General features: G+C 54.0%; 2 protein-coding genes across 3 annotated transcripts; both read right to left on the reverse strand.

The window, feature by feature from the left end:
- Positions 1–268: 268 nt before the first annotated feature.
- On the reverse strand, positions 269–10,369 carry Ppp1r18 (protein phosphatase 1 regulatory subunit 18). Of its 2 annotated transcripts, XM_041634718.1 has the most exons (4): positions 10,247–10,369; positions 7,678–9,248; positions 2,670–2,883; positions 269–1,146 (listed from the first exon to the last, which is right to left on the reverse strand). In XM_041634718.1, exons 2-4 carry the CDS (start codon positions 9,241–9,243, stop codon positions 1,127–1,129), a joined length of 1,800 nt encoding a protein of 599 aa, XP_041490652.1. In that variant the 5' UTR covers positions 9,244–9,248; positions 10,247–10,369; the 3' UTR covers positions 269–1,126. The 2 variants fall into 2 exon arrangements, with proteins under 2 accessions (XP_041490652.1, XP_041490651.1); XM_041634717.1 differs by lacking the exon at positions 10,247–10,369 and having other exon boundaries at positions 7,678–9,894.
- A 691-nt stretch (positions 10,370–11,060) lies between these two features.
- On the reverse strand, positions 11,061–14,484 carry Nrm (nurim). The gene is made up of 4 exons (XM_041634734.1): positions 14,302–14,484; positions 12,864–13,060; positions 12,023–12,199; positions 11,061–11,855 (listed from the first exon to the last, which is right to left on the reverse strand). The coding sequence occupies exons 1-4, from the start codon at positions 14,432–14,434 to the stop codon at positions 11,574–11,576; spliced, it is 789 nt and encodes a 262-aa protein (XP_041490668.1). The 5' UTR covers positions 14,435–14,484; the 3' UTR covers positions 11,061–11,573.
- Between the last annotated feature and the right edge of the window lie 531 nt (positions 14,485–15,015).

A 15,015-nucleotide genomic window follows, 5' to 3' on the forward strand; every position in this document is an offset into this window, starting at 1 on the left:
CTCTGTGAGTTCAAGGCCAGCCTGGTCTACAGAGCAAGTTCCAGGACAGGCTCCAAAGCTGGGGCTGGAGAGATGGCTCAGTGGTTAAGTAGTGCATCAGTGACTCTTCTAGGGAATGTTTGATGCTCAGCACCCAGACAGTTCCAGGGTTCCAGGGGTTCCAACGTCCTCTGGCCTCCACAGACACCACATACACGCAGGCAAGACACTCATTCACACAAAATGGAAATAAAGGAAAATTTAAAAAGAAAAAAGCAGCAAGAGAGTTGAAAAGAGCTCCATTTTATTATGGAAAGTTACAAAAAGAAACAAATCAGGCAATTAATAAAGGAGCAATAGGCGAGAAACGAGGCACCTCCTTTAGTGCCCCCCACGCTGCAATTCAATTCAATGTGAACCACGTGGAGGAACAGAATTAAATAATTCTCATGGGGTTCAGAATTAGGACCCCTCAGCCTTCTCTCTTGGGAGAAACTGAGGCACAGTAATACTGAGCAAAGGTGAAGAAAGCCACACACACCTCCCCAGGTCACTCTCAATAAAACAAGAGGAGGGTAGAGGATTCCTCAGGAAGCCGGGTAGGCAGAGCTTGTAAACCTGGGACTTTGGCAGGCGGGACTGGGAGCTGGTGGGTATGTAAACCAGGCTGTGATCAAGGGAGGAGGAGGAGGCTGTAAACAAAGGGGCAGTGACCTAGGAAAAGGGTGCTTGTGGATGGAGTGGGATCAAGACCTCCCAGGGAGGTGAATGCTTAAATCCTGAGTGTCCCCGGGAGTGGCAGGAAGTCAAAGGCTGTGGGGACAGTGTACCCTGTCATGGGGCTGGAGGTGTTCCATCTATCTCAAACCCAGGTGAACCCTGTGTTCCGCCCGAGGACCTAATGCTCACTGTTAGCTCACGGAGGATGCTCCAGCCCACGTGACCACTCCCACAGGGAACCTTGGGGTAGGGGTAAATATAGGCTACTGGCTCTGCCCCAGAAACGGGATGGGAGAAGCAAGTTGGAATGTGCTCACAGCCCCTCCCTGTCAGGCTCATTGCCAGAGTCTGTCGGCTCTGAATCTTCCGAACTCCAGGATCTTCAGGTATGGGAAGCGGGGAGGTACAGGCCCAGACTGGAAGATGGTCACCGCCGGCAGGACTCATCTACAAAAGAAGGAGTGATCAAGACAGCGAAGTGGGGAGAGCCTCTGCCACCAGCCTCCCCACGTAACCCAGAGCTGAAGAGCGGCAGGTAGAAGTCCTTCACAGTGTGTGCGGTGTGTGTGTGCCTGTCACTAGCAGTTAGCTGCGTATCTTGTTTGATCTCACAATCATCTCAAGCAAAGGTGAAGTAATTTATTATCAGTCCCAGGTGCTTTGCAAAAGCTTTCTTAATTTTTTTTCTTCTGTTTTTTTTAAAAAATATTTATTTATTTATTATGTATACAATATTCTGAGGGCACCAGATGTCATTACAGATGGTTGTGAGCCACCATGTGGTTGCTGGGAATTGAGCTCAGGACCTTTGGAAGAGCAGGCAATGCTCTTAACCTCTGAGCCATCTCTCCAGCCCTCTTCTGGTTTTTCTTTTTTTTTTTTTTTTTTTTTTTTTTTTTTTTTTTTTTTTTTTTTTTAAAGATTTATTTATTTATTATGTATACAACATTCTGCCTCTGCCCGCATGCCAGAGGAGGGCACCAGATGTCAGTACAGATGGTTGTGAGCCACCATGTGGTTGCTGGGAATTGAACTCAGGACCTCTGGAAGAGCAGCCAGTGCTCTTAACCTCTGAGCCATCTCTCCAGCCCCCTCTTCTGGTTTTTCAAGACAGGGTTTCTCTGTAGCTTTGGAGCATGTCCTGGAACTCACTTTGTAGACCAGGCTGGCCTCCAACTCAGAGATCCACCTGCCTCTATCTCCTGAGTGCTGGGATTAAAGACGTGCGCCGCCACCACCCGGCACTTTCTCGATTCTTCCAACCACCTCAGGAGGTAGTGATCTTATCGAATGTTCATGCACTGGGATTAAAGCAGGACACACAGCCTTGTTTGTTCATTCGTTTCAGACAGGGTCTCAATCTGTACAGCCCAAGCTGCCCTGGAACTCATGGTGTAGACCAGGCTGTTCCTGTACTTCTACATCAGCTTGAGTGGTAGGGTGACAGGATGAGCCACCACACTCAGTTCTAGGCAGCGATCTTACCACTGAGCTACACACTCTGAAGCCCAGGACACAGTTACTAACTATATTTTAAAAGAATGACAAAATGCAGCCTGGTCCACAGAGTGAGTTCCAGGACAGCCAGGGCAACCCAGAGAAACCCTGTCTCAAACCAGCAAAGAATGATAAAATGAAGGCTGGGGATATTGATCAGAGCACTCGCCTAAAATGCTGAAAGCCCTGGATTCAATTCCTGGAGTGTGGGCGTGCACACCCCACACAAGATAAATTGAAACTAAGCCCAGATGGATCCGGGATCGCACCGTAAGTAACAGACGAGCTGGAATTCATACTCCAGGCCGTCTGACCCAACTCGGGTATTTTTAACCAGACTGGAGATCTGGAGAACCAGCGAGCTCTGGTTTTGAAATCTGGAGACTCCATCTGCAGGAGAGAATCAGGCCAAGCACCTTCAAAACACCACACCATGGACAGCAGGGGGCGCCCTCCGCCCGCCAGCTGCTTACCCACGATTAGGGCCTTGGTGCGCAGCCCGCCCTGGAGCCCAGGCTGCAGTAGCAACTCCTCTTCCTCCTCCTCGTCGTCGTCATCAGGCTGTGACGCCAAGGGGGTGGGCGCGCTGGGGGTCTCAGGCTCCGGGCCCAGATCCTCCAGTACCGAGCTCTCGGAAGGGTATTGGTACGTGGTCTCCAGGGCCGTCTCACTGAAGGAGATCTTGAGCTGAGGGTGGGAAGAGAGGGGAGAGGAAGCAAGTTCATTACTAAAGCACCCCAGGGAGGGAGGGCGCAGAGAGCAGATTCGAGTGCAGCTGGTCTTAAGCACCCCAAAGTTCGTTGTGTCCACCCCTACCCCGTTCCAGTTGGGGATTCGACTTTCTTTTACAGCTTGATTTTTTTTCCCCCTTCAAATGACATCAAACAAAACAATGGCTCAGGGGCTGGAGAGATGGCTCAGAGGTTAAGAGCATTGCCTGCTCTTCCAAAGGTCCTGAGTTCAATTCCCAGCAACCACATGGTGGCTCACAACCATCTGTAATGGGGTCCGGTGCCCTCTTCTGGCCTGCGGTCATGCACACAGACAGAATATTGTATACATAATAAATAAATAAATAAATAAATATTAAAAAAAAAGAAAACAATGGCTCAGTAGTTAACAGCACTGGACGCTCTTCCAGAGGACCTGGTTCAGTACCAGACCTCTCGCAATCATCGTGTTCCAGAGAAAACACGACTGAGGCCCTCTGCAGGCTCCAGGCATGCATGTAGTGCATAGACACATACAAGTAGGCAAACACTCAGACACATAAAATACATAAGTATTTGTTTGTTTTTCAAGAGAGGGGTTTCTCTGTGTAGCCTTGGCAATCCTGCAGCTCGCTCTGTAGACCACGCTGGGTAGGGATGTAGAGGAGGCCAGAGGATACCCACAAAAAGAGGCAGGAGGAAGCAAAGGACCAGAGAGAGACAGAAATCCTTAAAAACACAGGCTGTCTTCAGAGTCCTTCCACCCTTCCCTTTGCCCTCCTCCCCCGGGAGGACACAGTGGGATTAGCCCTGCAAACTGGAGGGTTTAGGGAGATAAACAGGTGATTCCAGGATGTCTGTGGCCCTTACCCCAGGGCCTCCATGTGACCTCCCGTGTCTGCAAGTCTTTTAGGGGCTGAATGAGAGAGACCTGACACCTCGGTCCCTAAGAAAGGGTCCAAACCCTAACCCTGAAAAGGCTTCTTTTTGGTTGCTGTTGTTTATTTCTTGAGACAGGGTTTCTCGGTGTAACAGCTCTGGCGACCAGGCTGGCCTCGAACTCACAGAGATCCGCCTGCCTCTGCCTCTGCCCAGCTGCAATGGCTTCTCATTTCATCTCACTTTGAACAACATCCAGAGCCTACACAAAGGCAGCAGGGTGATTTCCTTCCAGCTGCCCAGATGCACTTCCGCCTCTGGGCGTCTGGGAGACTCTTCCCCCAAATATCCCCCACACTCCTCTGCTTCAGGGCATCCTGTTTGGAAGTTGCCACACTTGCATCCTGCTCTATGTCCTGATCCTATTACACATACCCTAGTACTAATATTTGCATAAACACTAATCTCCTTACCCGTGAAAGAACCTGTTACTATCTTGGGGGAAGCCAAGCAGCGGTGGCGCACTTAATCCCAGCACTCGGACTCGGGAGGAAGAAACAGGTGGATCTTTTTGAGTTTGAGGCCAGCCTGTTCTACAGAGCGAGTTCCAGGGCAGGCTCCAAAGCTACAGAGAAACCCTGTCTCAAAACAAAACAAAAACAAAACAAACAAGGGGGGGGGGGCTGGAGAGATGGCTCAGCAGTTAAAGAGTACTGACTGCTCTTCCAGAGGTCCCTGGTTCAATTCCCAGCACCCACATAGCAGCTTACAACTGTCTGTAACTAAAATTTCAGGGAACCCGACACCCTCACATAAACATACACATCAATGCACATAAAGAAAATCTGGGGGGGGGGAGTTTATAGTAAAACCTCTTCACACACAATGCCCAAGCGCTCGGATCCTTACATAAAAAAAGGCACAGTGTTGCATATGACTCACGCAGCCACTCCCATACATTCTCAAGTCTATTACGCTTTAGAAACTTTTTTTTTTCCCTCCCTTTTTTGCTGGCATGTAAGGGCACCATGTGCATTCAGTGCCAGAGATGGCCAGAAGAGGGCATCAGATCTCCTGGAACCGGGGTGGAGGATGGCGAGCCACCGCTTAGTGCTGGGACCTGAATCCAGGTTCCCTGCAAGCAGCCAGTGCTCTTAAAGGCTGCACCAACTCTCCAGTCTTTTTTTTTTTTTAATTTTTTATGTCTGAGACTGGAGTTCACTAAATTAGCCCAGGCTAGCCTTGAGCTTGACACCATAGACGGAATTACAAGTCTGAACCACCAGCCTGGAGGGCCTGAATATTTTCGGTCTGTGCTTAGTTGAAATCATGTTTGCAGAAGGCTGACTGTACGTGGCTACTCATGTCCGTGGTTGCCAAGAAAGGAGTTTACAGGTTGTCACATTGCCTAAGGTAAAGGTTTGTCTAGACATCAGGGGAGGTCCCAACAGAGGAGCAAGGCTGTAGAATAGAGGGACAGCCTCCAGATGGCTCACACGCCAGCATCTGGAAAGGGACCCATACTGGTTCTGTTGCTGCCAGCTTTGCTCAAATTTGTAGAAGCCCATCCTCTCTCCTTTCCTAAGCAACCCCCCATCCCCACGCCAGACCTGTAGTTTATCGTTAGTTCTGTAAAACGGTTCTTTTCGTCCCTTCATCTACTTCAATATCTACTTCTGTCAACCGCCCCCCCTTGCCTCACTTCCCCCCAGCTTCTGACTGGGCTTCTCAGGAATGCATAACCCGAATGGGGCGCGCGGGGGGGGGGGTGCGCAGAGAGGGAAGTGACTCACTGGAACCTCTCTCATCAGCTATATAAGGTCACAAGGGGGCCAGGGAAGGAGGGGCAGGTCTCTAGCCCAAGAGTCTGCAGGGGCAGAGCACCAGCTACCAAGGCAGGCGTGGTGTCTCTCGTGGTGGCAGGAATCAGGTTGATGAAGCAGCCTGAAAAGGAACTATTCAGGAAGGGTGAGGGACGAGGGGCGGTGGTCATGGCTGGGACAGCGCAAGGCAGGCACAGTCATCCTTGCTGAGACTGTACAGACAGACAGGGTTGGGAGGTGCAGGTGTGGACTTAGAAAGAGGGCTGAGGGAGGTAGACAGTCATGCCTAGGGAACTTGGCTGCCTCCTCCCCACCCCCACCCCAGTGAGGCTGTTTCCTGATTCTCTCACCACATCCTGAGCACAGCTCTGGCAGGCCCCCAGGCCCAGTGTTCCCACTCTGTCCCACCAGCCTTCCGGCCCCCACCCCAGGCTTCCTGTTTGGAAGGTCTACTTCCGCCCCTCCTACTTGATGACCTAGGTATGGTGACCATCACAGGTCCTGCACCGCACCTAGGCTCCTTGGCTTCCCCCAGATGGTTCCTAGGTTTGGGCCACAAAGCCTTGAGCCTCCCTCTGCTCACTTCCCAAAGTCACAAGCCAGGGAGGAAGTGACTTTTCTGCATGCCTCACCCTGGGAGAATTTCCTTTATATCTGCCAAGTACAGAGAAGAGAGGGCCAATAGGAGCCTGAGGGCTCAGGGTGCACTCCTAGGTGCCACCCCGGGAGGGCTGGAGCTTTAGTGAAGCTGGGACAGAGGTGAGAGAACAAAAGTCATATTCAATAATGCTATCGTGACAATGAATACTCTGTCCATAAATTAAAAACACAAAGATGCATGGGGAGAATCAAATGATCCCTGAGCTCAGCCCTGATCTTCGGGCCTTATGATCTCCTACTGACACCAAACACACGCACACGCACGCACGCACACACACACACACACACACACACACACACACACACACAGGTTACAGAGAATAAGCAGGAGCAGGCGTCACGGGCAGGCCCTGGGAAGATGTGTGTTGGGTGGGGAACCTTTGGGTCTGAGGCGGCTGAGTGTGGCCCTTTCTTTCTCCAGAGATTTTTCTCACATAGAAAACTGATTGGTGCTTAGGAGGCAGGAGCTGGGCCGGGGCCAGAGGGAAAGTTACCCTGTCCAGTGTTTCCTTGCAGGTCTGCATTCCAGTCTAACCTCTGACCCTCTGCTGGCCTCGGCCCCACCCCCGCCCCCAACTCCCACAGGGCCAGGGCCAGTCCGTGTTCAGTTCAGTGCAAGTGAACTTCTCTCTTTTTCTACCCCAAGGGGAGGGAGAGGCCAGGGGGAGGAGGGACAGAGGGGAAAACCAAGGCTGAGCCAGTTCTGTGGGGGAAGGGAAGCCCAGGGAGGAAAGATGGGGGAAGGGACTGGGATATTTTGGAAGAGGAGAAGGCTTTGCTTGTCCCCAGAGAAAAGGAAAGCACTGTCTAACATTTGCCCAGTTGGGGGGGAACAGGCAACCCCGAGGTCACCCACTTCAAATGGCCTCTGTATGCCTTTCCGGGGGGGGGCGACTTGGGGTCTAAAAGCCTCTTCTCTGCTCTTCAGCCAGCTCAGCTCCATCTCACTCGCCCCTCTGTCCTGGGATGTCCTCGGGTAGGTCTGGTCTCCTCTTTCGTGGGGCTGAGACGCTCATTCCAACTTCCCTGAACTTCTTGCCTCAACATTCTCTGCCCTCCCGGGTATATTCACCCCGTTTTCACAAAGGTAGTCTCATCTCTCATACCAGCCGGGCTTGCCTGGATCAAAAGCTCAAAAGGAAAAGGAGGACTGAGCATGAGGGAGGGAGAAGGACCAGGGCCGGACACACCCTGAAAACCACACACCCCAACACAGCTGTTGACTGCTGGGCAGAATCCTTGGTGCTCTGAAATGAATGGAAAGGAGGGATAGCCGGAGGAAGGGTGTGTGTGCAGAGGGAGGAAGGGAGGTGGCAGGAGTAAAGAGTAGAAGACAGGAACATTTAAAAAGCCATCCAGTCAGAGCTAGAAGGAGACTTCTACGCAGTCAGGCGTGGCAGCTTTCCTACCTGTTTGTGATGTCTTTCAGGGGACCCCTTGACAAGGCAGCTGCGGCTGAGACGGAGGTAGCCCCCTAGCACCAAGATCTCCTCAGCAGTTGGGTACCGCTTCTTCCCGGATCCAGGCCCTGCAGCATCAGCTGTAGCTGAGGTGGCCGGTGGGGCTGGGCTGGCAGGGGGCACACACCTCCGTGGGTTGACAGTGAAGGTGTGTCCGCTACGGCGGGGGGCCCCCACCCCCGGTCCTGCCTTCACCCCATAGAACAGACGGCTCATGAGGGGATCCCCAGGGGGCTGGGGGGCAGTTGGGGCTGGGGGTGGGGGAGACAGAGGGGCTGTCTTTGGGGGCCGGGGTTCTGCTGCTTCCTCTTCCTGCTGTCTGGAGCCTTCCGTCCCTGCCCCGGCATGCTCTGGTGGGAGGGGGGAGGGCCCAGAGCGGAGGTTCTGCTGGGCTCTCAGAGGCCTGCTCTGAGCCCCCGCCTCCTCCTTAGCCTCCTCTTCAGCCTCCAAACCAGAAGGCCCCAGGTGCTTCTCTGAAGATGCTGGAGGATCCGGCTTCTGAGTTCGTGTCTCTATATCCCGGAATTCTCGGGCTTTCCCAGAGTTTAAGGTCCATTTCCAGCCTTCTGTGGGTCTTGAGATCCTGTCTCCATCCTCCACAGGGCTAGGTCTCCCCTCAGCAGCAGTCTCCACTTCTCCAGAGATGGTGTCTTGGCCCTCTTTTGTCACTGGAGAGTGTTCTAGGACAATCCCCGGACTCGGTTTTTCTTCCTTCCTCCCACACTCCTCCAAGTAGTCTTTCCCCTCGTCTCTTGAGTTCAGTCTCCACTCTGTGGCCTCCAGCTGTATTGAGCTCTGTTCCTGGGGTTCTTTCAGGTCAAGATTCCATTTATGGGCCTCTGTCAGGCAGGCCTTCTGGTCGCCAGATTCCCCGGGGCTCAGTCTGCTTTCCAATACCTCTTTTCTCTTGGGACTGTCGTCTCCGGGACTTGCTAATCTCAGACTCTCCTCTGGAGTTTCTCCAGGGCTCAGCCTCCATTTCTGAGCCTCTGCAGGGCTCTGCCTCCAGTCTCGAGCGTCCGAAGTCCTGGAACATGACTCTTGGGCTCCCCCTGTCAACAGCCTCTTATCTCTGGCCTCCCTGGGACTTAGCCTCTCTTCTCTTGACTCTCTTCCCTTGGGGCTCTGCTCTCTTAAATTACTAGGACTTGATCTCCGATCTAGAGCCTCCAGAGGCCCAGGCTTCCTATCAGCAAGTACTTCATTTCGCTGCTGCTGCTGCTGCCGTTGTCGCTCCTGCTGAATGAATCGGTTCTGATGTACTGGCCCAATAGCCTCCAAGAGGACAGCGGATTCATCTGGGTCCGGAGGTCCAGCCTCTGCGGTCCCAGGCACAGGGCTCGCCTCTCCAGGAGGCAGGCCCAACTTGGCCTTGCGACGTTCCAGGATTCCCCGCTTCCAGGCTGGCATCTGGGACAGGCGATCCCGTTCTGCTTTCTCACGGCCACGAACTGCTGCCTCCTCCTGCCGCCGCCGGGCTAGCAACTGTAGCTTCCAATCTGGGATAGCAGTCATGATCACTGGAAGTGAAGGAGAGAGCACTGGGGGACAGGAACAGAAAGGGTAGGCTTCAGAGGGGCCAGGGGATTGAGAATGGGGGTGGGAGAGGAGGAAGTGATGCGGGAATAGACTAAGAACTGAGGACAGTGGAACTAAGGATGAAGATAGAGGGGAACAGGGAGAGGAGGGAGGGCAGAAGAGGCGAGAGCTAAAAAAGTGAAGAGAAAAGCTGGGTGCCAAGTTGGGGGTGGGGATAATGGGAGAGGAAGAGTCGAGATTCCGGGCAGAGGCAGCGCCAGATTGGGGGTTTGTAGGCACTAGACAGTCCCTAAGATATGAGAAAGAGAGGGAAGGAAAAGCAGGAGAGAGAGAGAGAAGACGGGGAAACTGGGGCTGAGAAGTGAGCGGGTTCAATCGAGGCTGCCTACCCCCGGTACCCAGGGGAGGTAAGTGGGAAGAAAGAAAAGGGAACCGGCTGGCGAGGGGGCGGAGGGGTCGGAGGGGATGTGAGAAGGTGAGGATAAATGTAGAGGGCAGAGGTCCGGGGGAGAAGGGGAGAGCGGAAAGCCGGCAAGGGAGCGGGCGCCTCTACGCACGGGCCCCGCCGGTCCCGGCTGCCTTCCCGGCTGCGCTCGGCCCCGCCCCTCAGTCCGGCCCCCACCCCACCGCGTACTCCGCCCCAGAGGCGGGTCAGGGGAAATACCCTCCTCGGGGACTTTTGGTACCCGAGCGGGTGTGCTGCCTACGCATTCTCAGAACTCTGGCGTCCACCCGCGTCCAGTCCCTTCAACCTCGCCTGCCTCCCCACCAACTACGCCCTAGGACCCGGACGCTCGGAGGACCCGCTTCATGCCTCTGCTGTCCCCAACCAGGGACCCCGCTCTCAGGGGGACCTTGACCCAGAGGGCCATGCACCCGCGGGAACTGCACGGACATGCAATCTCTGCACAAAGGGGAGGCACTCCAAGGGAGATCAGGAGACACTTCTCTTAAAGTGGGAGCCCCACAGTCAACTTACACGCCTTGTGGTCCCTAGGAGGAGGTGCGGTGGAGCCAGGCGTTGGAAGAGGAGAGAGTCAAAGGGAGATCTGGAGGGAGGGTGGGAAGCAGAGGAGGAGGGAAGAGGGCGCCTAGGAGGAGGGACGGAGACTCAGACGGGGGCCAGGCGGGGGCGGCGACCGCTTTGTCTACGGACAATGGGGCGAGGGAAGGGGGCGCAGGGCGGAGCCGGGCGAAGGGCGGGGCTTCGCTGCCCTCCTTCCCGCGTGGGACTCTCGTGGCACTCCTCTCTTGCAGTGGCAATCCACAGCTCTTCGTTTTCTGTTTCCAGAGGCCCTCACCCACTTCCTCTGGCAGCCCTGGAGAAGCTGGGTGTCCAGACCTATTGCTCCAGCTGGCCGACCCGGGGCGGCGGCCCGTGACTCAGGCCCCCTGAGGGACATGGGGAGGAAGCGGCAGCTGCTTGGAGTCAGACCCGCCCTTCCCATCACTCGCCGCCCCTCCCCGTGCTTTTGCTTTCCCTGGCCAGTCTTTGTTACCGTGGTGGTGTGGGCGGCTGCCAGGCCCCAGAGTCTAAGGAAAAATGGCTTTGGGAGTTTGCTCCCCTCCCAGAGATACTCTGTCTCCCATGGGTTCCCTGATCTCTACGCGGAGAAACTGTAATATTTGGAAGAAGCAGGACTGGGTGACTGGGACATGGGGGCGGGCCCGTGGGGTGTGGCCCCACCCCAGCGGTCGTCAGAGGCTGCTGCCACAAGAACTTGGCCTCAGCTTCCTTCCCACACTTGGTCCGGCGGCTTGAAAGACATGGACAGACAACTGGGTACCATACGTAGAAATTTTTAATTTTTTGAGAGAGCAGGGAGCCCTGAGTCAGCCCGAGTTAAAAAACAGGAGACACCTAGGATCTGTAGGGCAGGACCTATAAGGAGGTAGAGAAATGATGGCAGGAGTGGGGAAGACGCACAGTGGTACAAGAGATATCCACTACCTGCAAACTTTGCGGGCTGGCCCTAGCATAGCTCTTGAAGTGGAAACTAGTAAGGGGATCCCTGAGGTGCAGAACCAATAACAGCACCAGAGGAGGGAGTGCTCAAGGCCTTGTGTTAACCCCAAGAGATGACATGACTTTGTACCCACTCTTGGTTGGTGAGAAATGGACCCTGGAGGCCAGTGACTGAAACTCTAAATTTAGAGTAGGGGATCTGGACCCTGGAACTGAGGTCTCAAGCAGGGGAAGTGACAGCCCCTTCAGCACATGGTTTCCAGCTTCTGGTCTGTATCAAAAGGTCTGGAAGCTAAGGGATTTTTGAGGAAGAACAGGACCTAGAAATGGAGCTAGCTCCTCACTCTGCTTCTCCATCCTGGGGTCTGGAGAGAAGCTGGAGTTTTCTTTGTAACTGAGACCGAAGGTAGCGGAGGTCTTGCTGGTCAAGCCCGTGAGCCAAGCCGAGGTAGAGGGTAAGGAGAAGAGCCAGGAGGAGGCGGTCAGTGCCCAGGGTGGGAACCACCCACAGCACCGTTAGAAGTTCCACACATACTGGGTGTCGAAGGTGGGAAAAGAGCCTCAGAGCCCGAGGAGACTTCAGAGCCAGCGGCTCACCCAGTCCTAGTACGTGGTAATATACCTAGGAGAGAGGGAAGAGCCCCGAAGTCAAGCCAGAGCCTCTGGCCCAGGCATCCTCCTCAAGCCCAGAGACGATCAGAAAAGGAGGCAAGGGACTAGAGAACCAAGAGCAATCAGAGTATGGGAGGGAGAGAATGGTAGACTCAGGCAGGGATGTGGGATCCTCACCTGTTTGAGGCCCATGAGTTCAGCGTAGTCAAAGACCAGAAGGATGCTGAAGATGAGGAGCCAGGAAATGACGTGGAGCACAAAGCAGAGGAGGGGCACCCAGGTGGCCCAAGGTTCAGCTCGAGCCTCCCACAACACTGGGCCCCTGGGTACAGTCTCCCAGTACCGCATCACCAGCTGGGGAAAGATGAGAAACCAAGCATGCCAGTGATCTCCCTGGCTCCACAGTAACCTACCGCTCTTTCCTCTGAGTATAAACAATAAATATCATGAAGAGAGCTCGGGATGGGGTATGGAGGATATGAGGATGATCCATTTCTATACAGGATTTACAAAACGGATGGGATGGGGGCTGCTGGATGCCTACCAAACTAGCCTATGACAAACACCCAGTGAGAAGACTAATTGGAAGGCTTCTTCTCTTGAAGACCTAGGTTTGGAAGACGGGAACTAAGAAGGATTTAAGATTTGAAGCAAACCAGGCAGTGGTGGCGCAGGCCTTTAATCCCAGCACTCAGGAAGCGGAGGCAGGTGGATCTCAAGGAGGCAGGAGGGAGTTTCAGGATACCCAGGGATATGCAGAGAAACAAAGAAACAAATTGAAACAAGACAACATGAACAAAGTTGCAAGGGTGAGACTCCTCAGGCTGTGCTGCGGAATGTCAGAAACACAGGACTCTGCTGATGAATGGAGCATGTGCTCTGGGGGAGCCGAGATTCGCGATTCGCATCTTCTGCTTTCTTTCTTTTTTTTTTTTTTCTTGGTTTTTCGAGACACTCGTCTTGTCCCTCCAGTGTAAGCACGCCACGAATTATGTCTCCCGTGGCCAAGGCCTCATACCTGCAAGGCCAGCGCAGTGCAGGCCACGTACAGTGACCTCTGAAGGACTCCAAAGTACCGGGATGTCCACGCCTTCACTGTCTCAGTTGCCATGAGGCTATGTTGCACCACAAACAATAGCAGAAGCCCAAGATCCCAAGCCAGGGAGGTAAGAACGCTTCGGTCCTGCAAGGCAGCCAACCACCCATAGCGGGCATCTGAGGGAGTTGGTTAGGGAAGACAGGGACAAAGGATCAGTTAAGGCTAGAACATTCCCCTTACCCTCATCTTCTTTTGGAGCCCTATTCCACGTCCCTGAAGTTTTCAAGATCTTGTCAAGGCCAAGCCCAGTTTAATTTCCTGTTCCTTCTCTAGCCTTCTTTGGGGAAGATTCTTAGAATGCCGGCAGGGTCATTATTAAAACCAATGCGGGAGTGCTGGAGAGATGGTTCAGTCCATGTAGTGCTATGTAAGCACCTGAATTCAATCCCTGGCACCCCTGCAAAAAGCCTGGCATGGTGGGGTATGCCGATAATCTCAGTGCTGGGGAGACAGAGGCAGGAGAACTCCAGAGGGGCTGGTGTCATGGATTGGCGGTTAAGAACACCTGCTGTTCTTCCGGAGGAACCAATTTGTTTCTCAGCACCCACATAGCAGCTCACAACCATCTATAACCCCAGATCCAGGGGACCCATCTGACCTAGTTGATAGGCTTCTGGTGTCAGTGACAGAATCTGTCCCCAAAATACATGGGAGGCGGAGGCAGGTGGACCTTTGAGTTCCAAGCCAGCTGAGGGTACATAGTAAGACCCTGTCTAAAATAAGGTGGCTAGACCCTGAAGACAGACACTCAAGGCTCCCTTCAGCTGCACCTGCACACACACAAACAGAAACACAAGCACACACTCCACATATTCTCTCTCTCTCTCTATTTCTCTCTCTCTCTCTTTCTCTCTCTCTCTCACACACACACACACACACACACACACACACACACACACACACAGAGCAAGGTTAGAGAAATTGCCTTTGGTGTAGTTTTCTTTTTTGTTTTTCTGAGACAGGGTCTCTCTACATACATAACCCTTACTCAATAGACCAGGCGGGCCTTGAACTGAGAGATCGCCTTGCCTCTGCCTCTGGAATGCTAGGATTAAAGGTGTGAGCTACCACAGGCCCACTGTCGCGGTTTCCTAATGTTTCCTCCTTTCATCTTTCCCGTTCCTAGTTTTCCCCACAAACGCTACCCCCACCGCGCCCTTACTCGGTCAGTCCTCACTCCCCAGCTTCTACACAGGACGGACTAATCTTGGAGTTTCTGATTTAGCCTTCTGTTCCCTTCCCGTTGGCGCCTCGCAGTTTTGGCCTTTCCCTGTCATTTGTTTCCACGCCCCGCCCTCTCCACGCTGCGCTGGCTCCTCCTCTCCGCTTCGGCTTGCCCAGGATCCCTGCGGCTCACCCGGACCACCGGACTCCGGGATCCCTCCGAGCAGCGGCCGCAGGGAGGTGAAGCGCACGAACTCCACTCCGGTGCCAAAGGCCAGGATGAAGGAGGCGAGGGCCGCTGGGACCAGCAGCAGCGCCGGGGCCATGGCGAGAGCCTAGGAGCTTGCGGAGGAGGCGGGCTCGGGGTTCCCGCGGCTGCTGGCCCCGCCCAGGTTCCGCCTTCGTGGGGCGCTGGCCTCAGGGCGGGGACCGCGAGAGGCGCGTCATAGCGCGGAGCCTGGAACCCTAGTCGTCGTCAGGGCAGCGGCTCTGCAGCCACCCGCGTGGGTCGAACCTCAGTGCGGCCGGTGTTCATGTGGAGTGGAAAGTGAAGACAGAGCCTCCCTTGCGTGCAAACCAGACCTCAGTCCCTGGTCTGCTGGGGTTGCAGGCGGCGCCACTACGCCCAACATAGATTTTTGTTTAGTGGTCGTTTTAGAGCTGTTCGTGATGGTTTGTGCCTGTAATTCCACTACTCAGAAGGCTGAGGCAGGGAGATTTGAAGTTAGCTTAGACTGCACATAGAGACCCGGTCCAAAAGGGCCATAAGAAATAAAAAAGACCAGGTGGTGAAAGGATCTGTCCCCACTGTAGCTATCCGAGTACATGGTCCTCAGAAGACACGAACTTATTCCTTTAGTTTTTTTTAAAAATATTTATTTATTTATTATGTATACAATATTCTGTC

This window comes from Microtus oregoni, unplaced genomic scaffold (genome assembly GCF_018167655.1).
Source record: "Microtus oregoni isolate MIOR12 unplaced genomic scaffold, Mior012 000046F_ref0000063, whole genome shotgun sequence".
Classification (NCBI taxonomy): Eukaryota; Metazoa; Chordata; class Mammalia; order Rodentia; family Cricetidae; genus Microtus; species Microtus oregoni.